At 49.5% G+C, this 24007-nt stretch overlaps 1 protein-coding gene across 1 annotated transcript in view; it reads left to right on the top strand.

Annotated features, from left to right (window-relative positions):
• Nucleotides 1-720: 720 nt before the first annotated feature.
• PAXIP1 (PAX interacting protein 1) overlaps nucleotides 721-24007 on the top strand; it is a gene marked incomplete at its 3' end in the record, with an annotated part of 78849 nt that continues 55562 nt past the window's right edge. Inside the window, exons 1-6 of the mRNA XM_079711891.1 lie at nucleotides 721-816; nucleotides 3502-3636; nucleotides 7973-8016; nucleotides 10344-10407; nucleotides 17234-17347; nucleotides 19826-20440. Coding sequence (XP_079568017.1) covers nucleotides 736-816; nucleotides 3502-3636; nucleotides 7973-8016; nucleotides 10344-10407; nucleotides 17234-17347; nucleotides 19826-20440 — 1053 coding nt within the window. The 5' untranslated portion in view covers nucleotides 721-735. The remainder of the gene's footprint in view (nucleotides 817-3501; nucleotides 3637-7972; nucleotides 8017-10343; nucleotides 10408-17233; nucleotides 17348-19825; nucleotides 20441-24007) is intronic.

The raw sequence follows: 24007 nt of genomic DNA, 5'->3' as shown, positions 1-24007 counted from the left end.
CGGGTTCGGGCGATGGGGAGAAGACCACTAGCCGCGCCCGGGGGGCTGGCGCGCCTCGGCCGGCCCGCAGCGCTCCGTCCCCGACTCGGCCCAGCGCCCCCGCCCTTCAGCTGGGACCCGGGACCCGAGCTCCAGGGCATGAGGCGTCACCTCGGGTCCCGTCTGGCAGCAGCCGGCGACGCTCCGCTCCCCTGCGCCCGAGGCCAGCGACCCACCGCCGCCACCGCCGCCGGCCTGCGACCCCGCGGGCCCGCCCCTCGCCGCGCGCATGCGCCGCCCTTGCGGCCGCGCGTGCTGACGGGAGGGGCCTCCGCGTTCCCTTCTTTCCCGGGACCGGCCCACTCCGGCACCACCGACGGGGGTGCGTTTCCCCGCGACCCCCGGGCTTCCGCCTGATGGGGCGGCGGCGGCGGCCACGGGCCCCCGTCTCTGGAGCGGGCTGCTCGGTGCCAGTGTCCGTGGGGCGGCGGGCTGCAGCAGAGGCGCTGGGCGGCGCCGGCCGACCGCCTGTCCCTTGGCTCCCCCTCGGCAGCGGGAGGGATGGTGCGGCCCGCGGGGCTCGCGCGGCTCCCGCGCTTGGGCGGCCCGGCGCGGGCGGGGGCGCCGAGGGCGGGGGAGCGGGCCCGACTCACAGGACTGGGCCGGGGCCGCGCGGGCCGCGCCGTTCGGGAGCGGGCCCCGCGGGCGGGCCGGGCGGGGCGGGAGCCGCCGCGGAGCCTTCGGGCCGCCGCGACCATGTCGGACCAGGCGCCCAAAGTTCCCGAGGAGATGTTTAGGGAGGTCAAGTACTACGCGGTGGGCGACATCGACCCACAGGTACCGCGCCGCCCCCGACCCGACCCCCGCGTCCCCGGCCCGTCCTCGTTCCGGGCGCGGGCGCGCGCCAGGGCGCACAACGTCGGGGCCCCGCCGCCGGTTGCCCGCCGGCGTGGCTGCGCGGAGGCTGGGCCGCCTGGCGCCGAGCAGGCCGGCAGCGGGGCCGGAGGGGAGGGAGGGGAGAGGGAGCTGGTTTGCGGGCCCCGCGGTCGGGGCGGGAGGAAACCTGGGAGGGGTGCTGACCCCTGTAACGGGGCGTGGGGAGCCTGGGGACCTGCGGGATCCGCGGCAGGAAGGGGCTGTGTCCGGACTGAGGGAGGAGGGCATTGGGAGGTGGGTCTGCCCTGGAGCCCTGCGCCGATTGTCCCCGTCCCCGCGCGGTGGGGGACCGGGGTGCTGTCTCGTGGCCGCCTCGCCCGCTTCTCACTCCGCTCCCTCTGGGCGGAGTTCGGACAGGGCCGCCCTTGCCGCAGTAGCCTCGGCGGTCTGGGCTCCCCCGACGCCCAGACGGTGGGTCCGAGCGTGGCGGGAGCTTCGGCCGGTGGCGCTGGTAGGGACGTGGGTCCCAGGCTGCTGAGGGGACGGCTAGTCGCTCTGGTGTGGCAGCCACCCCAGGTCGCAGGTCTGCGGCTCGGTCATCTCGTGTGCGGCAGTGAACCCTCAGTTTACCACCAGCGGATGCGCGTTCCTTGATTTCCTTAATTGGGTGAATTATACAGTAATGGAAAAATACCCTGGTAACGCCGTCACACTAAACATTTGGCCTTTTTTGTCGTTTGGGCTCCTGCCAAAGGATATCGTGGCTTTTCCTAAGCTTTTTCTAAGTAGAGCATGTGTTTGAAGTTTAGAATGTTGTTCTTCCATTGTGAGAATGAACCGCAGCTGAGTCTTCAGGTGATTCTTCACACTGTTCTTTTTTCTAAAGTTTATCTTTACAGTTTTATCACCTGGGTGTTTCATTGGCCCTGAGTGCTAAGCTTGGAGACCTGCGGTCTGGGCCTCCTGAGTGGAGACCGATACTTAACAAGTAAAACGTGGGTGGTCTAAAAGGATCTGTGGAAGGCTGATAGGCCTTGGCCTTCCAGAGGCTTTTGCCTGTTGGTATTTTAGTCACTAAACTCCCTTGGATCACCACCTAGGTGGGTCCTTTCTCCACTGTAACTCTAAGGTAAAGAGGCTTTGAATTTAAAGGTAAACAGGTGCTGAGCTCAGAGGGCTGAAGTGTCTGTAAGGTGCGGCTTCTCCCTTCCAGAGTTTCCCTTTCTTCACTGTCCACCGTTCCTGCCCTCTCTCATCCCACCCCCTATTTCATTTTAGGACTTTGGCTCTTAAGAGTGACCTGAACCACGTGTTACTTAAAACCTGGAGCAAGCTACACTGGAACCATGTTTACTCAACTGTGAATCAAATTTAAGGGCTTAAAAATGTCCTTGCAAAGCACTTTGATCTGAAACAGTATATTTTCTAAAAAGTTTAGAGCCAGGATATTCGATTCCCTGAATCTTATAAATGTGGGTTCAGAGAGTTCACGTGCGTTGAATGAACATCTAGTTCACGTCCACGTGTCGGATGCACTCGGCTGCTCTGAGCGGGAAGCGTGCTCCTGGCCTCCACCCTCCCCGCAGCCTCCACTGCTGGCCGTGGCCTCCCTTCCCTTCCTGCTCTGGCGTCTCATTCACTCCCAGAGCTTTGCCCTGTCTCTGTAGTGGGCTGAGGGCTCCACTCAGGCGGGACCCAGGTCTCATTCTCCATGCGCTGGGTGTCTTCCTCGTTCTTAGAGTGGCACCAAAGAAGGCCATGCCCTAAACTGAGACTTGTGTCTTCCCCCCACACACCGGCTCTTCGACGGGGTCCTCGGGAGCAGTGCCGTCCTTCCCCAGTTTCTCTTCCACGGGCCCCTTTTGGTCACCAGATCTTGCTGCTTCTCTCACATCATCATCTTGTCCCTGATGACCTTCCTCCAGTTCAGTTACCTGCCTCTTTCACCTGAATTATTGCAGTTGTTTCTTAACAGGTGTCATGGCTCCAGTCCTGCAGTGTAAGTGCATTCTTCTTACACTGACGGTAGTCTTTCTGTGAAGGCTGATGATGCCTCTTCCCTGCTGACCGGCCCTCAGTGTCTCTCCAGGAGACGTTCTGTATTTTATTTCAGGATAAAATACACAGGTTCCTGCACAGCATCTATGGAACCCAGTCCACGGTCTAATCCACGCTCAGCTGTCCAGCGCGTTGGACGCTGCTCTCTCCACGCGATGCACGTGTTTTTGCTTTGCTGACGCCTTTAAGTTCATAAGGATTCAGCTCCTGTAGCTCCTCTTCCAGAAACGTTTCCATTTATCAGAAACTACCTGTCCCCGAACCTTTATGTTTGAGACATGGCGTGTCGCGTGCTAGCCCAGTCTCAGCACTTACGGTGCTGTGCTCACCTTGTCTGTCAGTCCTGTGTTCAAGACGGACCCTGTCTAGTACCTGGATCACAGGAGCCTCCGTGCTTACCTGTCAGCGAATCAAGATTTGCTGCTTTTTGTTGTCCCCAGATGTTTCACTGCATATGACTTAGTGCAAGGTTATTAATCCTATGTGGAGAACATGGTGTGCGTTTATTACAATTTTCAGTGTAATAATTTGTATAAATTGAGAATGAAATGCAGCATTTTCCATTTTAATTTGTGTGGTTTTTTAAAGGTTATTCAGCTTCTAAAAGCTGGGAAAGCTAAGGAAGTGTCGTACAATGCACTCGCCTCACACATCATTTCAGAAGACGGGGACAATCCGGAGGTGGGAGAAGCTCGGGAAGTCTTTGATTTGCCTGTAGTCAAGGTTGGTAGTAAATTTAATGAATTCTGTGCGCTTCATCAAGTACCTTGAGAGCAGTACATTGAAGTTTCAGTGCAGCTCTTCTCACACTCTGCTGAGGTGCGGCTCTGGGTGGGAGATGCTCTTGACATCTGAGGAACCATCCAGCAGAAGGCCCTTTACGTGAAATCAGGCTTCAGCAAGGTTTCTGCACGTTACAGCTTACGCACCTGCTATGGGTGGCCCCATTTTGTCACCGTCTGGAAGTCGTCTAAGCCAAGGAAACGTGTTGAAGGCAGTGGACGTGCTGTCTTGAAGCAGATGACATTGGTGAATTCTGCTAAGAAAGTATTGATTCGAAGAGGAACTCCTGGAACAGGGCTCCCTTCCATCCCCACTGGCCAGGGGTCCTGATTTCCAGGCAGACAAGTGTAGGGGAGCCCTGCCCTCTCTGGGCTATGTCTCTGCTCCCCGACAAGGGTCACAGTGACCACTTGTCCCACTGTCCCTCTGGTGGCTCTCTGTTCCTCTCTCCAGCTTGAGCTGTGGGAAGTTTATCCTAGAAAGTAGTGGGTGAATGGTTCAGTTTTGTTGATCTGCGTACTGTGCTGCTCTGTTGTGGCTGCTGGTTGAACTGACTGCTGTTAAATGTGGGTTTTTTAAATTTAAGTTTATAATTTCGATCCTTCTGTTTTTTCCTCATCATTTATACTGTATATTTGTTTTAAAATGGTTCTGTTCCACTACCATTTTTTTTCCATGCTGTTACATGTGTTATTTTAAAAAAAATCAACATGACAGTTACAGTGGCTTAATAACGAGAGAGGTAGGAATTAGGAGAGAGTGCCTCTGAGTCCGGCTGGGCAGCGGGGTTGCCGGCTGGCCGCTGCGAGTCCTTACTGCCCCCAGCGTCCAGGGTCTGAAACGCTGCCCTGCAGGCTTAGAAGCCTGATTTTGGAACATAAGCCTGAAAGCAGATCTGACTCACAAGAAGGTTCTTATGAGGGTGCTGTGTAAGTCGGAAACTTGCAGTGGTGAGGACGGTGGTCGTGTTTCTGGCTGGATGCTTATTTCCACCTGGCCAGCGGGCTCACTCCACTCGAGCCTTTGTGAAGCCTGAGAGCAGGTTTCCTGCCGGCTTCACCTGCTGCCGCCTTGTAGGAGGGGTGGACCTGCCACGGACACTAGGCTGTGGACCCCAGCACCGGTTCCCTGGGGCCCTGTTTCGGCCTGTGGTCTGCTTCCGCTCTTTCTTGGCTTGAGGGACTATGTCTCATCCCTTCCCCTGTCTACAAACTTTTTTCTCCTCAGACAGTAGCCTGGAGCCTATTATCAAAGTGACTTCACATGTGTTATGTGGATTTCCTAGTGCACCTTGAAAGGGCAGCCTTGTTAACATGTTTGGGGCGCCCAGTCAGCTTCCGCAGACCACTTACTGCAGTGCTTCTTAAGTCCAGCGACCCCTCAAGCCCCTTTTTGTAGCAAATATTTTGTAATACCCCCTTTATTATCCTGAAATGAAATTCTTATGTATAGTAACATCGTATAACTTGAATATATATTTGTATTTATATATAAATTGCCCAAACTGAAATGTAAAAAAGAGGAAAAAAGGAAAACAGATAACAGAAAGTCTGCATTTCATTGTGTAAATACCCTGGAGGATGGGGTGTAGAATCCCCGTGGACCTGATCCTCTGTCCTGCAGATGCAGGTGCCAGCTGTGAGGGGACGGTGCCAAACGGTGACCCATCCTTGCTAAAATTCTGGGCTAAACAGCGCTGTCTCCTTCATTTTACACTGAAGTTGTATTCCCAGGGAAGTCCGTCTATAATACGGCTGCATAAAAGCAGCCATCACCCAGCTCCTGCCGTGATCACCATTCTCCCAGTCTAGCTGAATGTATCCCCGTCCTACTTCTCCCTTTGGCTGTAGTATTTTAAAAGGACTCCCAGGCATCCTACTCTTAGATCTCTTTCAGCATTCCAGCCTGCTTTTAATTTGTGGCAGCACCTATACTGTCCAGCGACTGCAGTGTTGCATTACAGGATGGTAGAATTTTCCAGAACCCATCCAGCAGTTTGAGCTCATTCCAAGGTAGTGCTGGTAGACCCTCGAGTTCTTGTCTGAACCTAGTAACTTTCCTCCTGGGGGCTGCGGTTGGTAGTGCGGTCTGTGTGCAGCCGAAGGCGGAGGCCTGGTTCTCTAAGTGTATATCCCTTGGCCTTTACCTAATGTTAAATTTGACAAATACTTTAAAAATTTAGGCATCCTTTTGCCCAGGGACAGTTTATCTTTCTCATATTTGTATTTTATGGATGTTTAAAACTTGCTTCTTTAGGCACCAAGATTTTTAAAATAATCTTTTTTAATGGAAATATTTTCCTCAGTGGCCTTGGGGCCTCTTAATTATGCTGACTTCAGCAGTGAATTTATTTTAATATATTATTATCTGCCTTTGGGATAATAGCTCCTTATTACTGTGCGTTTCTGCTTTATTATCATTAGTGTGTCCTCCTTCTTAGCTGTGTTATCTTATCTGGACTTACCTGGATGAGGGCCGCAGGGAGTCTCTTCTGCTTTACTGCTGGCAGCCCCGCAGTCTGTAACGGGGACGCGCGTACGCGCTGCTCCCCAGCCCCCAGGGATAGCTTTCCAGGGTGAATGCTGCGTGCAGAGTCATAAGGGCTGCCTGTCCGGAGCGTGAGCTCCTCCGGCCGTGGGCGCTTCCCTTCCGCTGGACGCGGGAGGAGCCGTGCCCACACCATCCGAGTCGTATTGCAGTGCGTTGACCTAGGCTCTGAGAACCCTGCTGACGTGAGACAAAGGGGTGGCCGGGAAAACTGGTCTCAGGCAGGCCGCCCTGGTGCTCCCACGCCCCCGGGGAACGGCGGAGGGCTCTGGTGTCACTGCTGGGAATAAGGCTCGGCCCACGCAAGGGTGTCCGAATGCAGGGGGAGCGGTGGCCAGTTCCCTCCCGTCCAGCTGGAGTCTCCCCAGGACCGCGAGACGCGAACAGCCCCTGGAGACACTGCGCGTGGAGACATTGCACACTCCCTTCCAGCTTGGTGGCTTCACCCACCAAGTTAGCTACACACTTGGCAGAATTATCAAATCATCATGAAGTGATTATCCCAAGTAGAGCCAGTCTTTATTTTATAAAATGTGTAACATTTCTATGCTCTTTCACAGACGTTACACTTACTTATAAACTTATGCTGAGAAATTGTTGATGTTACCTGAAAAATGAGGAGGGGGTACTTTGATTTCTGAAGTTCTTTCACGGTGTATATGATGCATGAGAAATGGGTGTGTATGTATGTTTCAGGTGCGGAAGCTTCTGGAAGTCAGCTGGCTGGATGGGTTATCACTGTGTTTGTACCTAGTAATTCTGTGATGCAGAGCTATTAGGATAATGATTAATTTTCAAAAGTAAACGTAGAAATAATAAGATAATTTTTCAAAAATGTAAATTACCCAAAAAGGTAGTAATTAGTCTGAGGTTTTATAATTAATCTGAGTTTTGCAATTCATAAAAAGATTACCAGACAGTTAGAAATTCTCTCTGTGATTTACAAACATTGTATCTACTTGGCTTCACTGAAAAAAACTCACGAATTCATACTTGACCGGATTCAGGACTCCAGAAGGAAACGTAGGGGGGCCGTCTATACCTCAGATGGGGGTAGGGAGGGCTGTCAGTTCCCCATCCCCCCCAGTTGTGAGGACAGAGTTTCTAGCCGGCCTAGAGGCTTAAGCAGTAGAAAGTGTGTAAACCTAGAATTTAAATTTCCAGGGGCTTCCCTGGTGGCGCAGTGGTTAAGAATCCTCCTGCCAATGCAGGGGACATGGGTTCGAGCCCTGGTCTGGGAAGATCCCACATGCCGCGGAGCAACTAAGCCCGTGCGCCACAACTGCTGAGCCTGCGTTCTAGAGCCTGCGAGCCACAACTACTGAAGCCCGCACCCCTAGAGCCCGTGCTCTGCAACGAGAGAAGCCACCGCAATGAGAAGCCCATGCACCGCAACGAAGAGTAGCCCCCGCTCGCTGCAACTAGAGAAAGCCCGCGCACAGCAGCGAAGACCCAGTGCAGCCAAAATTAAATAAATAAATTTCTATACATAATAATTTTTTAAGACCTGGTAGTGTTTCATTCTATAATTGGGCTTTTCACCTTGGGCACTAATAACGAATATTCCACTCTGATGTTTCTGCTACGTGGATACTCGTGAATGTAATCTGGATGCTGTGTAATCGGTTGTAACAGAGCCTTTAATTTTCTAGGAGCAGCGCTAGTAACATGACATTTTGAATATGAACTGGAACTGTGTTTTGATTTGCGTTCATGTTTTCTTTTTCAGCCTTCTTGGGTGATTCTGTCCGTTCAGTGTGGAGCTCTCCTGCCGTATCCTTTTTGGGGAAGGGGGGAGGGAAAGGGTGGGTTTAGTACGAGTGGTCATCACTTACTGAACTGGCTCATTAGGGGGGTCGTGGTGTGGTCACTCTATCCCTGCTCTTTCCGTCCTGTATCAAGTTGTACGTACCTGATCCTTGTCATTACCCCTGGGGGGCCGGGGCGGGGTGGGGGGACCAGCTGTGTGGAAGCAGCTCTAGGCTGGGACCCAAGGCCCAAGTTCTAGTTCTTCTGCGACTTGGCTTTAGGATCTCGGCTGGTCTGGACCTCAGTTCTGTTATCTTTGAAACAGATGGTTTTTGTGGTGTCTAGTTAGATGGACTATTTCTAAAATTCTAAGTCTGTGTGAACCAAATCATGAATTGTTTGAGGAATAAATTGGAGAAGAGAACATCAGGACATTTTTAGTTTTATATCATGCACCGTTATTCTTTTTAATTACATTGGTTTATTAATTCAGGACCCATGTTGATCACCTGCTGTGGGCCGGGTTCTGAAAACAGAGGGGTCGACAGGGCCTCATTCCTGCCCCCAAGGAGCTGCCCCGCAATACGTGTTGGTTCATTCAGCGTTTCCTGAGTGTGGCCCTGGAACCACCTAGCCCACATACACACTGACACACACTGACATGACACACACTGTGCTGGAAGCAGGAATGAGCCCTCTGCTGTTCTGTGTTCCAGGCCTCATAGTCCCTGTTTTCACCCTGGAAGTGTGAAGCTTCCCTGCAGGGTCATTCCAAGCATAATCTGATTTTGGAGATCACTTCTGTTAAGGTACCTAATACCACGCGGGCATGATGTTCTGGTGTTAGACCCGGGCAGAGGTGATGTTATTTACCGTGTGTGCGGCTCTGCCAGGCATTTATTACTGAATCGATGCAGATGGAGGGAATCTTCCTGTATTAAATATTTATAGGAGACCTCAAATAAACAGAGAAAATACCCCCTTCCAAGCAGCTCTTAGAGGACGTGCAGAACTTCAGCAGCTCCAGCTCAAAAAATTCTAAGGTTTCTCCTCCACAGCCTAAAGAGTTAAAGGAAATTGGTTCCTGTTTGGTTTTGGCCTTGGTTTTTTAGGAGTTTGAGTTTTGTTTGTTTGTTTTCTTTACAAGCACAGGTGAAAGAAGACTGGGAGTGGAAGGGGTGTTTTTGAGGATAAGAGGCTAGTTTTTCCTGGCCTGGATCGTGTACTTGCTACACAAGGATCTCCTGAGCAGTTGTCATTTTGTTTGAGCTCCTACTGCCCGTCCCAAGGAAGGTTAAAGGAACAGAACGAGAACTCCGGAGCCTTGGTTAGGCAGCACACTCTTACTTGGCCTTTGTTCATGTTTCCCCAAGTCTTTGGAAGTAGATAATCCCCGAACTAAGGTAGGAGGATGGAGACAGCTTGAATGACGGGGCTGAAGGTGTGATGTTGGGGTCTGAAGAGCTCAGGGCCGCCAGGCAGGCCCGACTCTTATGAGGTTTTCTCAGACCTGTGTAGGAGACTTCCAAACTGCAGTAAAATTTTCAGTCTGATCTTTTTGCTTAATTCACCTATCTCAGGAGGTGTACTTTTCTCCTGTAGGGAAAGAGAAGTAATACTTTAACCCATTTGAATTCTAGACACCCCAGATTCTTAAAAAAGTCATGTTTGCTTTGAATAGACCGTAAAGTACAGGCACCTAGAGGTCACGTCTGCTGATGGAGAGCCCAGTGCCGAGTGTCCGCACTCTGCAAGCTCTCAGAAAACGCATTGAATGAATGTGAAAGTCAGAGCTTTAGAATTGGGAAGAATCTTGGGAGTTATATATTCTAACTTCTGTTTTAACAAAGGGAAAACGGAAGCTCAGGGTTGTCTTGCCCAAATTCAGAGAGTTCGTGATGGTAATAAAACTAGAAGTCAAGTTCTTTTATGAAAGATTCTGCTGTGTGACAGAAGTAATCATGTTAACGTAAACTTAAGACCTTCAGTTTGCTTTTAAAATAATCACTATACCATATGTGGTTGCGTACATGTGTAGGCATGTGTGTGTTTATATATGTGTGTATAGTTACATGTTTTTTCCATGAGTATGTTATGCCCATTTTATTGATGATATAAATGGAGAGATTGGATTTGAAAATGCACTTTACGGAAAACCTCTCAGTTCTTTCTGTGCTGTCAACTTCTCTTTTTTCCAGTCTGCCCTGCACTCTTCTTTGGTCAACTTAAGTCTGTCTCTTTCCTAAATGGATTGAATGGGAAGCAGAGGGTGGGCAGTGTCCAAACGGGCCAATAGGAAATGTCTCTTGCACTAATCTCATCTCATTGGAATCTTAATAACTGTAAAACAGAGTAAATGGCTTTTCTCCAGAGTCTTGTCAGATTTTCTTTGGAATCACTGCCTGCCTGTCTCAGGTAAGCATAGTACAATTAGTCTTGTGTTATTTACACATAACAGTTCTGAGTTTTTATATGATTGGATTTATGATGTGTTTGTAAACCAGTGTTATTTACTAAACTGCATATTCAGTATGACCTTATGACACACTTAAAATGATTTAAATATTCGTACTTAGTCTTAAGATTTAGAGCTTTAGTGGGTGAAAGTCGTCTTTCTAAAGGATTACAAAGATTTAAAACTTGAATATAAAAATGTAGTAAAAATGAAATTAAAAGATGACAAGGAAAATTCATTCGGAAATAAAGGCAGAGAATTTTATTAATAAATAAGGGGCTCATGCAGATCAATAAAAGAAAAAAAGACCTCAGTAAATAAGGCAGAAAAATGAATTTACAACTTTTTATAAAGAGGAATTACAAATAAGTATAACAAAACATTTGATACACTTTATAAACAAAGACGTGAACTTTTTAATAGCGCTGAGATAAGATTTTCTGCCTATCAAATTTGTAACAGTATATTCGGTGCTGGCGGAGCTGCAGACAAGCTTCCCCTCCCCCGGCAGGGGTGCAGTTCAGTGCAGCGGTTTTCTAGAAAAGTTGAGCCAGGTCAGAGCCATAAAATAGTCTTTCTGCTTCCCTTGCAGTTCTCTTGTGTTTAGAAGTTTATCCCAAATTGATAGAAATGAGGGCAGATTGATGCATAAAGGTGTTCAGCGCGGCTTTATTTATAAGAGGGTAAATTTGGAAACAGATGATCCACGATTTGGAAATGTTTAAGAAACCTGTTCTGTACACTTACATACTAATCTAGCTATGTAGCCAGTTGTGAATTTTGTTTTATGAATATATGTAAAGACATGGGGAATGTCTTAACTGGGGAAGAAGCAGGATATAACATAGTTATGTACAGCATTACATCAACCAAATATAATATATAAGAAATATCTGTAAGAGGGACCAAAATGTTAATGGCAATGAATTCTGGGTAGTGTGAGAAGTGAATGTTTAATATTGTTTTATGGTATTCTGTTCTCTCAACCCCCTAGGTAAAAAACCCTCAAACAGTAAACAATTATTATGAAAAATCAAGTTGGTGTTGTTTAAACTCACTTTTTAGGTTACATGGAACAATTAGTAGCCATTGGGCAGGAAAAAGCACAGTTTAGAGGGCTCCCATTTTCTCTGACCTCATAGGCCTCATCCCTGTCTGTAGTTCTTAAGGTGATAGTTTTGAGAAGGCGTTTAGTCTTCCATCTCTATGGAAGCCTTTGAGAAAGGGATGTATCAAGGATATTAGGTGAGACGAAAAGGAATTTGATTATAATCTTGCCTTTTTCTTACACCTTTTTACTAGAGGATTATGGAACCAGGTAATATTAGTTTAATATTGTTAGATTATCGGCCAGACTCAGCTTTTCATTCAAACGGTATCACCATGATCCCTTCTCTGTCCAAGCAATAAGTAAAATTAATTTTGTTATTGTGTTTTTATGTCTCTTGTAAATTCTGAAAGTTCTTTAAAATTATAAAATCCTCTCTTTTTGTTTTTGCTACATTGATTTAATAGAGATCCTTGAAAAGTTGGCTTTTTTCCCCTTAAGAACCAGAATTTTGTTGGTATTTGTATTTTTCAGCATTTTTCACATCTTTGCTATAAATGTATATTTACATGATGATGATCTTTAGTTGGCTAAAATGAAAATCTCATGATGGGTCCTGTGGTTACATGTAATTTTTATTGTTTATACTGCTCTGTATATTCCAAATGTATAGTAAATATCAGGAAAGTTTTTTAAATGAAAATATTTTATTACTCCTTATGCATAAACACAATGTACTGCGGCTAAAATGTAAATTTTGCGTTTAATTATATTTGTATGGATTGGATTTCTGCGTTCATGATTCAGAGCCTGCTATCCAGAGAGAGAGGAAGAAGCCGGGGCAGGGAGTCCTGTGGGTATTTTCTGGGATCAAGGTCATAGTGACGTGGTACTTAGCAGACCTGACTTGGGAAATATAAAAGAACATCAGGAGCGTGTGAATTTAAAACAGGGTTTAAAATTAGGGTTTAGACATGTATAAATATTAACTATGAGTTTAGCACTGGAGAACCTTTTAGTCTTGGAGAGAAATAGAACCGAGATTACATTTAACAAAGGTTCTGGCATATGTAATAGGTTATTATGCAGTACACTTAACATCTGCGGTTTTAGTGCACATGGCACACGTGCAGGATGTGCTAAATCAGGGGCACGGGTGTTGGGGTGTGAGTTTAGAGAAGGTGGCGCTGGTGTAGACTGTGGGATCAGGAAAGCCTTGGTCGAGGCGGCAAGATGTGAGGGGCCTGAAACGACGGGCAGAACTGGCGCGGAGCCGGATGGGGGCACAGAGGCTCGTGCGAGGGGACCGGCCTCAGGACAGGCCGTGTGGCCGGGCGGAGAGGAGAAGAACAAGTGCGTAGGCAGGCGGGCAGAGAATACAGGAAACTCGATAAAGTAGCCGGCTGTTTCACTCTTGTTATATATTTAATCTTGGATTACAAACGCAGACATTTACACTAGAACATTCGGAAAACACAGGAAGAAACCAAACAAATTAAAATCACTTGCAATCTTGTAGGTGGAATGGTCTGGGAGCTCTAAGCAGGACAGAGAGGGCAGGGTAAGGATGGGAATGTGGACAGGAGGAATAGTCACAGTCTTTAGACTTGAGATGAGGATTTGGACTCAGGTTAGCACCGTGTAGAAGGCGGCGGCGTGGATCTAAGGAACAGATGGGAATCGGAAGGTCTTGGTGACTTGGGGACGCTGTGCAAAGAGGGGGAGCCGATGCTCCCGGTGGGCCTCTGCGTGCAGAGCCTGAGGTGGGTGCTCCACAGGGGCCACTAGGCAGATGGCTTCCTTTTCCAAGTTAGGAACATAGCCGGACGTGGGAAACAGGACCCTGACTTTTGAGGGAAGATGATGAAGTCGGACTGAAGCCCCTCCCTGTCCAGGTGTCGGGCCTGGAGATACAGCGTGAGGGGCTGAGGGCTACTGCTTCGTTGCAGAGGGGCTCGAGAGGGGAGCAGATAGTCAGGAGCAGAGGCTTGCGTAACGTGGGGTTAGGGAGATCTGGGGAGACGGGGACTGGGAAGTAGACAGAGGTGGTACCGGAGGAGGGGTGGTGTAACGCTTGGGGACCGAGAAGGAAGTCAGACGTCGTGGTTGGTTTTACTGTGGGGACGGGGTGGGGCCCCAGGGAGCAGTGCGGAGCGACAGTTGGGGCCCCTCCGCGCTGCTCGGTGACCCGGGAGTGGGAAGACGGCAGCGCGGGGCTGGCACACAGGCTTAGGGGTCTAGGTGGACCTCGGGTTCTGGGCTGAGGAGCCACAGGAGGGGTCAGTGAAGGAGGAGAACGGGGACCCCGTGAAGGAAGCGGGGGGGCGCGCGGGCGTCTGGGAAGCAGCCTGGCTGCAGGTGTTTCTCGGGTGGGGAGCGGCTGGGGCTGGAGTGGACCAGGCTGGACGCAGCAAGCGCTCTGGCAGAACTTTATAGCCTTTTAAGCACATTCGTTAGGAAGGACAGTCAGAGTCGGTATGATCTTTATGGGTCAGTTACTGCACTTATTCTCACAGTTCGCCACTCGTGATGGTGAAAAGAAAGCTCTGCTTTATTTGAATAAAGATCATTCAGCTAAGACTGGGGAAGGCTTTACTTGATACTAGTTCGTACGAAGAAGCCCTGGTTCAGAAAAGTGCACCAGGGACACTAGTATTTAGTGGTTGCTAAAAAATGTGAATTCAGTTGTGAGACATACTAACAAACGTATGTTCAGTGTGCAGCTACAGGACTTTGGTTCACCAAATACGTGAGGATGCTTTGTGACAGGAACAACGCCCAGGGGTGCGGATAAATGAGGATACAGCTCCCCCCTCGGGTGAGGGCACAGTCCAGAAGGGGAATGTCACATGCGCGGAGATGAAGCGGGTGCAGGGTGTGGGAGCAGTACCCGGAGGGGCGGTCACCACAGTTAACCTGCAGCCAGCAGGCCTCTGGGGCACCTGCACACGCACACGCGCACACGGCAGGCAGGCAGGGCTCCAGCGCTGTGAAAGGACTGTTTGCTTGGTGGTTCTCAGTGACCTTCTGTCTTTTCCCGTCAGGGTGTTGATACAAGCTGGAGCTCTTTGTTGGAGTCTTCCAGAGCTCTCCAGGGAGAGGTAGGGAAGGGAGCTTGTGCCAGCAGAAGTTGGGAAGCACAGACATCACCTGCCTTCTTCTGAGCCGGTATTGATGCAGGCTGAGGCCTCTGTTGTAATGTGCTGGGTAGGTTGCGGGGACAGGTCACGAGTCTGATGGAGAGCCTGGCCAGGGTCCTCATTTAAATCTGGAAGACTAAAAAGTTCAAAGCCCTTTCCATTCCGTATCTCAATCAACAAATATTTCTTGACTGCCTACCCATGTGCCTGGCACTGTACTAGGTCCTGTCGTAGGTACCAAAGTGGAGGACGTGATTCTCACCTAAGGCTCCAGTCGGTAGGACAGTAGCTCGCAAGCAAGACGGGACGAGGAGAGCTTGTGGGGCTGCAGGCCAGGAGTGTCTGGCGGGGAGACCTGGAGAAGGAGGGCGCCCCCGGGGCACAGAGGGAAGCCCTTCCTCGAGAGGGACGCGGGTGGAGGTGTGGCCTCTGCTCGGGACAGAGGTGTGCATTCAGAGGGGGCAGCTTGCTGTGGGAGTGCAGGGGCCGCGGGCGCTGAGCCAGGGCTAGGGGCGGGGCACAGAGGCAGGGAGAGCAGCTCAGGTGAGGGGCCGCAGGTCAGAGCGCAGGTGTGGCAGCATCTCGGAGCAGGACCAGGGCTGAGGCACACACAGATCAGGAAGGCCCGAGACACTGCCTGGAAACTTCCAGATCTCAGCCATAAGGTGTTGAGGAGACATCCAGGCTTTCTTAGCTGAGACCATAGACTTGTAGTTTAGGAAGATTACTTTTTAAAAAAAAGAAAAGCATTTTTCCCCAGTTATAAAATTAATGCTCTTGAAAATTTGGAAAATACAGAAAAGTATAAAAATTAAAATTAAAATGTCCCCATAATCCTGTCACCACTAGGTAACTATCATTAACATTTTGGTGTGGAAAGAGCATTCTTAATTACGCTGATACAGATTCATTGAATGAGCTGGTTCGCGCGTTCAGTCATTTAACCCAAACGTACGCCGATGAAGAATCTGATTCTCAGAGGTTTTCGGAGTTGTTCTTAGCTGGAGTTTGGAGGCCCTGTGTCCATTCCAGGCCTCCCTCCTTCCCGATGTGATGTTCTTTCCACAGCAACTTCCTGTGCCCTGTTGAGACCCGGGCCAGGATCCAGGCCAGCAGGGTACAGGACTAGAGTTACTGCAGTCAGTGAAATAAAAATAATACCTAACTGATGGGTGCCCAGTCTTTGTGATAAAGGCATATCTAGATTATGGGTTTTCCTTCATTTTAAATAAAGATTATATAATGATTCATTAGAGTAACCTGTATTACCGTGTAATTAAATCTCACCTCCGAAGGCTGCAGGATGTAAATGTTTTTGTGAAAGTCTCTAAGAAAAATAACATCTTCTGATCGAGTATCCTGAAATGTGACACTGACTTACTAAATTAAAGAGAGATAAAATAATGATTTTTAAGGTGATTTTATAAAATTAATGTGTTCTTGTTAGTATTCACAGAGTAGTATGGAATGCAGAATAATTTCTAGGAATATTTGTGAAATGGATGAGAGCAGCTGTAGAATGCTAGATTTTTGGCCGGCTGAATAATGGCAGTTAACAAGGAAAAAACGTGCTGTTTGTCAACACTTTAAAAAAAGTAACTTGAGACAAAGTTCAGAAGTCTTAACCATAATTCACAATTTATAATAAGTTATCTAGAAAAAACTTGACTTAGAGGATTATCTTAGGATTAACACCTTTATTTTTCTTAAATGTTTCTTTTGTCTTTGAGACGCTAAAATTTATTTTCTAGTAATTACATTTTGGTAGTGACCGCCCTTAGAGAAGCAGTCTAGAGCAGTGGGAAAATACAGCTTGGAGCCGGGTCTGGGTTTCCAGTTACTAGCTGGCATTTCTGTGAGTGTGCACCCCACCACCGGGTCACGGGGACTAGGGGTGGACGCGGAGCCCTTGGCACAGTTCCTGGCACATAGGAGGCAGGCAATAAATGGTAGCTGGTCGGTTGTTGTAGTGAAACCTGTTGTACCACGTGAGCCGTTGCATCTGGAGTCTCCACTTCATCGCTCAGCAAGCATAAGAATTGTTCCTTTTATGCTTGCCTTATTTTCTGTGTGTTTGATACTTACGTTTTCCCCTGAGCTTGCGCACCACTGTATTTTTACCTTTTATTTTATCCATTTCATAATTAGTATTTAATTGTTATCCATTAATTATGAAGGAGTTCCTTAAATATGATTTTGATACTATTGTATTTAAACTTTTAAAAAAATGACACAGGTGGAAGATGGAGTGGTGTACTAGTTCTTTTTCCTATCATTTTTGTTATAGAACGAAATAATCCTCCATTCAATCTCTGGAGTGTGGATATAAGTATTTTTCAATTTACTTGGTGACAAGGCAAAAAAAGTGACGATTATAAAACTTACGATAGGAGTAAAAGTTTTTATTATAACAAGCAAATAGCTAGAAGCTCATCTGTTTTTCCCACTAATACCCTTAGGTTAATTTCATTCAGTAAGGGAGAAAGTAGATAAAGCAAAATTGTTATGATGTCACAGTGTATTTTAATCATAAAGTGAGCAAGTAGCTAAGCAGAGGTAGAGACACCTGATGAAAGCTTGCTTTCTGGTTCCTGCCAGGTGTCCCCTGAGGACAGAAGCGCCCTGTGGGCTATGCTCACCTTCCATGGCGGGGGCTGCCAGCTGACTCTCAACAAGAAGTGCACGCACCTGGTTGTTCCAGAACCAAAGGGGGTAAGCGTCCCATGTACGTTCTCCTGTTGAATGTCATTTAAGTATTCCCAGTAATCAGATATCTTCTTTGAACTTCGTTTAAATTAAATGGATTCCGTTTTACAAAAGCTGATAACATTAGTTTATATTATTTATACACAGCTTCATTCCACAAAGGATGTGAGATGATTATAAATTTTGTTTTGAGCCAGATGTGACTTTTAAAGACAAAGAAATTTGGGTTTATTTCATGTTGAAAATAGGACAGTTTTTTGAATCTCTAAGAGTTTCCTTTCACGTCCACTGAAACTTCAGTTCATTTTTGTGAAAATACGTATTAGTCCTCTTCACAATTTTTTAAAAGGCTTGTACTGAGGATAATTATAAGCATGCACTTGGTGAAGTTCTCAGTGTACTGTCCTTCTTAATAATCTGGGATATATAAAACTGCATTTATCTCCTTAAGCACGGGGCTCTTCTCTCTAAGCACTGGAGGGCCGTAGGGCTTTGGGGTCCCAGGTGGGGTCCCAGGTCACCAGCATCAGCCTCCCGGGACTTGTTAGAACCGCAGTCTGTCCAGCCCGCCCCAGACCTAGTAAATCAGAACCTGCCAGGGAAGGGGGAGCCCAGGGAACCTGAGGCACGTGAAGTTTGAGAACGACCGTTGTATGGAAATCAAGCTTTTTTCCTTCCATGAACAATTATTTATGAGTTTGAGAATTAAGTCTGTTTATGGTAGGAAAGCCTTTTGACTGGCTAATGTCGCCGCATGTCAGTCATTGCCTCCGTTTTTTGTCGCCTTCCGTCTGAGTCAGCGCTGTGTATGTTTCACCCGAGTGCACCTGACTCACAGGAGGGGTGGGAGGCGTGTGGCCGGGCCTGGACGAGGGGGGTGTGGAAGGCTGACACCCACCCCCGCCAAGAGGGTCCCTTTTTAGGGCGGCTTTGAAGCAGAGGTAGCCCATAAATGCATGCTGTTCATCATGCTCATTTCCCGACAAGAAAATAACCTGTTAGCCCATGAGTTTGGTTGTAACTTAGTAAGCTGCACAGTCCAAGGGGAGACTCTGAAAATTTGAGGTGAGTCTTAAAACCTACTTGAGTAAAAAATTATATTTTACATAACAATTTAAGAGATAAGTAGTATGCTTTGGTTAAATAGTGTAGGGTTTCTTTTTATATCAGTATTCATTTATGGCTAAAAATAAATCATTTGATTTTAGGTAGCTAGTTTAAGGGGAATGAAGTCTTTGTAACTTTTAAAACTATGAGTGAATACTTCTGAAGAGTCCAACTATACTTTGAGGCAGCATATGAATAAAGTGGATTTGTCAAACAGACTAGCTGACTACACGCAAAAAATAAATGGCATGTTTAAAACAAATTCATTTTTTTTGCATTTTTTGATAAATTTATGGAGAAAATATATAAATGGCATGATGAAACTATCCTTTGTATTCTTGAATTTTTAAAATGTTTTAAATTGAGAAGAATGAAGGAATTCCATAACAATCAATAGAAAAACAAAGTAGGTTGACTAGTCTTTGGGGGAGGGAGCTGGTTTCTGGGTGTAAGTACTTCACCCCCGTGGAAGGCTGAAGGTGGGTCTGGGGAGAGACCCTGGGATCCTCCAGCCCGGCCCCCTGCCAACAGCAGGAAGTGGATTTAGTGTAGGGCCCCAGTTGTGTGTTTTCCGGAGAATTGCTGTTATCCGAGGCTTTAGAGCAGGTGGGTCAGACTCTGTTGGTTAACCGAGCCATGTTTCCAAACTTGTTTATTTTAAAGCCGTTTTATCACGTAACTCTCCTTTAAGATTCCCTGCTCATCTCCCTTTCCCTCGGGCGTTCCTTCCTTTCCGCCCTCTACCCCACGGGAGCGCCCTCTGCCTGCCTGTCAGCGCCCCTGCCCAGTGCCCCCAGCTCACTGCTCCCACCAGACCCCGCCGTCCAGTGAGGCCTCCCTGCCCTGCGCCCACAGGACTTCACGCTGGGTTTCTGTTGTATTCCTGTTGTGCGTGTTTAACTTCCGTCCAGAACTAAGTCAGAAGCCTCACTAGGTCAGAGAATTGTTGCAGCCTTTGTATCTTAGGTAGAATGAGCTCGATAAACACTCGCCCACCTGACTGAGGTGCGTCGCCGCACTCCCAGGACTGCCTGTGGCCCTGAAGGTGCCCCGTCCTCAGTGACAACCAGATTGGACGGCAGGCCGCCTAGCGTTCCTGAGAGTCTCTCGTAGGATTCCTAGCTGTGGGTAGCGTTACCTAAAGATGCCTTTGTAAAAGCTAATTCGGCAGACCTGAGGCCGTCCTAAGACCATTGACACACGGTTCGTTGTGTCTCGTGTTCTGTGTCTAAAAGGGGTGTGGCTTCTCCTCTGGGTAAAGTGGCAACAACAGGAGCTGTATCCCTCTCCTAAAGTTCTTGCTTCGAGTGCGTACTTCTAGGAAATCTGATAAAACTTGCGGTTTTGTTTCTGTGTGTGTTTGTGCTTCACCCGCAGGAGAAATATGAATGTGCTTTAAAGAGAGCAAGTATCAAAATCGTGACGCCCGACTGGGTGCTGGATTGCATATCTGAGAAGACTAAAAAGGACGAAGCACTTTACCATCCTCGTCTCATCGTTTATGAAGAGGAGGAAGAGGAGGAGAACGAGGAGCAGGAGTCCCCAGATGAGGGCAGCACGGAGGAGAAGTCGAGCCCCGCCAGCTCTCAGGAGGGCTCCCCGGCGGGCGGCCAGCAGTTCTCACCCAAATTGATCACTGAAAAATCGAAAGGGGAACTGATGTTTGACGATTCTTCAGACTCATCACCCGAAAAACAAGAGAGAAATTTAAACTGGACCCCCGCGGAGGTCCCGCAGTTAGCGGCGGCGAAGCGCAGGCTGCCTCCTGGCCAGGAGCCCGGGTTAATTAACTTGTGTGCCAACGTGCCGCCCGTCCCAGGGAACGTCCTGCCCCCCGAGGTCCGCGGTAATTTAATGGCTTCAGGACAAAGCCTCCAGAGTTCTGAAAGGTCAGAGATGATGGCCGCTTGGAGTCCAGCTGTGCGGACGTTGCGAAATATCACTAATAATGCTGACATTCAGCAGATCAACCGGCCGGCCAACGTAGCACACGTAAGTCACTCTGTAAAAAAAACAAAGATTTAAATACTGGAGTTTACAGCCTTTTAAAATATTTATTTTATTGTTTTCTGCTTCTTCAGGACAAGTAACTTACAAGCGGTATTTATTTGTCTGAGAGCATGTCCCACGGTCTTTATCTGTGTATACTTACACGTGTACGTATTTCAGTGTCATAAATGCCGTGTACGAGAGGGTGACGGCGGGCACGTAGTTGGAGACCTGACTCTGCTGAGTTGGCACCAGGACGCCAGTGGCGGGCGCTGCCCCCGGAAACGGCTTCCACTCTTGCTCAGTTTCATTAGCGGTGGCAGCAGAGAGAAGCCTGCAGGCCGCCACCTGTTCCTTGTTTGCTTATACCGAACTTCACGGTAGATAAATAGCATAACATAAATTAATTCACTCGTTGACGGAGCCTTAATTTTAATTTACAGTTTTGTGATTGGAGCCAGTTGGTACAGGATGGACCTTGAACGTTTTCGTAAACGTTTTTCACTTGAAGACGGAGAGGAAGTTGTCCGGGTGGTGTGGGCCCGTCTGCGTATCTGGAGGCAAGATGGTGAATGAGACAGATGGGCCCCGCCCTCCTTGCAGGTGGAGGCTGCCGACAGTCAGCATAGGTGTTGGGAAGGCAGTGATAAGGGGTCGTGTACATAAGGGCCGCTGGGGGAGGAGGCCCCTTAACTTGAGCGGAGACTCAACCGCAGGCGGCCCTGGGCAGGACTGAGGGCGGAGTGAAGGGGCAGCGGCTGTGAAGACCCCGGAGTAGGCGTGACCCTGCTGTGTTCCAAGGCGGCGGTCCCCAACCTTTCTGGCACCAGGGACCGGCTTTTCCGCGGGCGGACGGGGGTGGGGAGGGATGGTGCAGGCAGTGACGCAGGCGACGGGCAGCAGCAGGTGAAGCTTCGCCGCCCGCCCGCCATTCACCTGCTGCTGCGCGGCCCGGTTCCTAATTGGGGGTTGGGGACCCCTGTTCTAAGGGAGGAAAGTCAGTGAGACTTGAACTTAGGTGAGTGGGTGGAGATTGACACGTAGGGTCTGGTCTTCCATGTAAGGAGCCACTGGGGCATCTCATCGGCCTGGGCAAGTAGCTACTTCTTATTACGAGTCGCAGCACCACAATCGAGTCTGATGGTGGGGGAGGTTTTTAAGAGTCTTTATTGGTTAAAAATGCATGAAAAGCGCTCTTTCCCCCCTCCCTCGGGTTCAGCAGTGACCAGTTGATAGTGCCTGGTCCTCGAGACGCTGGAGGGGTGGCATCCGGAGAAAGGCGGGCAGAGTGTGTGGGGAGAGACGGGGCTCAGGGACTTCGGGGACAAGGTTCTGACAGTCAACACGAGATTCTGGGAAGACATGTCACCGCAGCCGGTTAGGAGCCAGTGTATGTTGGCGACCCCGGCTTGGGCTGTCAGCGAGCGTGCGCGCAGTGGGGTCTGGCCCAGGCAGGGTGGGGGCCGTGGAGAGCAGCCCCGCGGTGACGGGTACCTGGCAGCCCGGAAGGGAAAGCAGTTTTGGGGGTGAGGTGGCTTTGGTGATCAAGGCGGAGAGCGAGGTCCCGCACCAGTCACTGACGGGCCGCCTTCCGCTCAACACATTTAGTTTGGCCCAGATGATTTAAATTTGATTTGTTTGCCCAAATCGTGAGATTCTCCGTGACGATGGGGTTTCTGGGCTGCCTTGAGAAGTGGATGGTGTCGTAGAATGGAGCTGGCATCTGAGGTCTGAACGGTGCCTGTCCTCCACGGCTGAGCCGCAGCTGCGCCCTGTGGACTGGGGCTCCATCCGTGCGCTCACTTCCCACACTCCAGCCCTCCCGAACTCCGTCCCGTCACGCTTTGTGTTAACCCCTCTGGTCCTGGAGGTGAGTTTGAGTCTGAAGGGTGATTGGCAGCGAGTGGCTGAGGGAAGGAGGAGGAGGTCCCTGAGATGAGGTGGTCAGAGAAGGGCAGGGCCAGGCCTCGCCCGACGGTGTCACCAAGGATCAGGGAGAAGGTGGAGCCCAGGAAAGAGTGGGCACATCTGTGGGCGCCTGGGCCCGAGTGTCAGCACCCAGCTTCGCGAGGGCCTCGCGGGGAGCGAGGAGGTGGTCGGTTAGCCGAGCACGCGGGGCGGGCGGGATGCGGACGCCAGGCCAGAGGCAGAGCGCGGACAGGAGATCAGAAATTGGGGGCGGGGGAGGCTGGAGGGCCAGCCGGTCTGGAGAGGCGAGCTGGGCCGTCCAGGGGGCCTGCCCTGCTGGCAGGCGGAGACCCACGTGGGCGCTGGGAGGATGCCGGAGCCGGTGTGCAGAGCCTCTTCCCCGTCCTCAGCTGAGGAACCAGGAGTGGGAACAGGACGGATGTGCGGTGCTCTCCGTTCACTGGCGGGTAGAAAGCACTGTTGATCAGTGACTGGGCATTTCTGCTGGATTCCGCGTTTTTCAAATACAGTGGATGTTGACTTAAATCCCAAGTTCCCTCCATTTGGATGTAGAGGTAAAGTCATCTCATTGGAAATGGAAATGCTGACTACACGGGGTGGGGTGGGTGGGGGGTGCTGGGCGTATCTCTGCCTTTGCGTCCTCCTGCAGGTCAGACCTCCGCAGAAGACGGACCTGATCTCCTCAGCCGCGGGCAGAGGCGGGACCAGTTCTAGCGAGGGAATGGTTTTGATCACTGACGAGAACCCTTACGAAGAGGTCTTCTGAGGGTCCTTCAGCAGTGTCAGAACACTAGGCCGTTTTGCTGCTAGATGTGAAGAAAATGAACCTTTAAAATGTTAGAAGTAGAAGATTTGGTTTAAAATTAGATCAGGGGGTTGAGGAAACATAGCAACCACCAAACTCCTGTTTAAATTGCACATTCCTGGTGGTTAGGAGCCGTGTGGTGTGTGTCACGCTGTTTTACACAAATGTTGCGGCTCTCAGTATTAAGTAGCTTAAATAAGGACTGTGGCAACTATGAGGGGAAAATTCAAAGTGACGTTCACTAAAAATCGTAGTTGGCAGTGTGGCGAATCGTGTGCTCAAGCAGTTAGGATGCTTTTTTCTTTGATTTTTCAGGACTAACATAGGTTCTCGGCCAGAGGCAGATCAGAGGGTTGAACAAGCCATCTGATGAGTGTGCAAGGTGTTCTAAGGGGCACCTCACACCCCCTGGCCTGCCGGGGTGCCCGCTCCCCAGCCGGGCTGGCCAGGTGCATGCATGGCTTTCCAGGCCGTTGTCCACCTCTCAGCCCGGCTGGGCTCTCGCCAGCATCTCTGTCTGCTCTGAGTTGCCCTCCTGTTGCGTCCTGGCCTCCCCCAGCCCCTTCAGATCATGGTTGCCCACGGAAGGGGCCTCCAGCTGAGTCCTGGCCCCGGGCGTTCCAGCCAGCCCACCTGACGCCCCCACGAGCTCCCCTGACCTGGGGAGCAGCAGCACGTGGGCAGCAGTCAGGTCAGCCCTGTTCGTGATGGCAGACAGGCAGCTGTATCGAATTTACCTAGGCTGTTTACTTCTGGGGGTGAAAGAGTAAGATATGTACAGAAGTTTAAATTTTAATGGTATCACAGGCTGTAAAGTGATGGTAACTCCCTCCCAC

The sequence above is a fragment of the Hyperoodon ampullatus genome (assembly GCF_949752795.1).
Source record: "Hyperoodon ampullatus genome assembly, chromosome: 9".
NCBI lineage: Eukaryota > Metazoa > Chordata > Mammalia > Artiodactyla > Ziphiidae > Hyperoodon > Hyperoodon ampullatus.
Note: the sequence above shows the minus strand (reverse complement) of the source record. Positions and strands in the feature narration are given on the sequence as shown.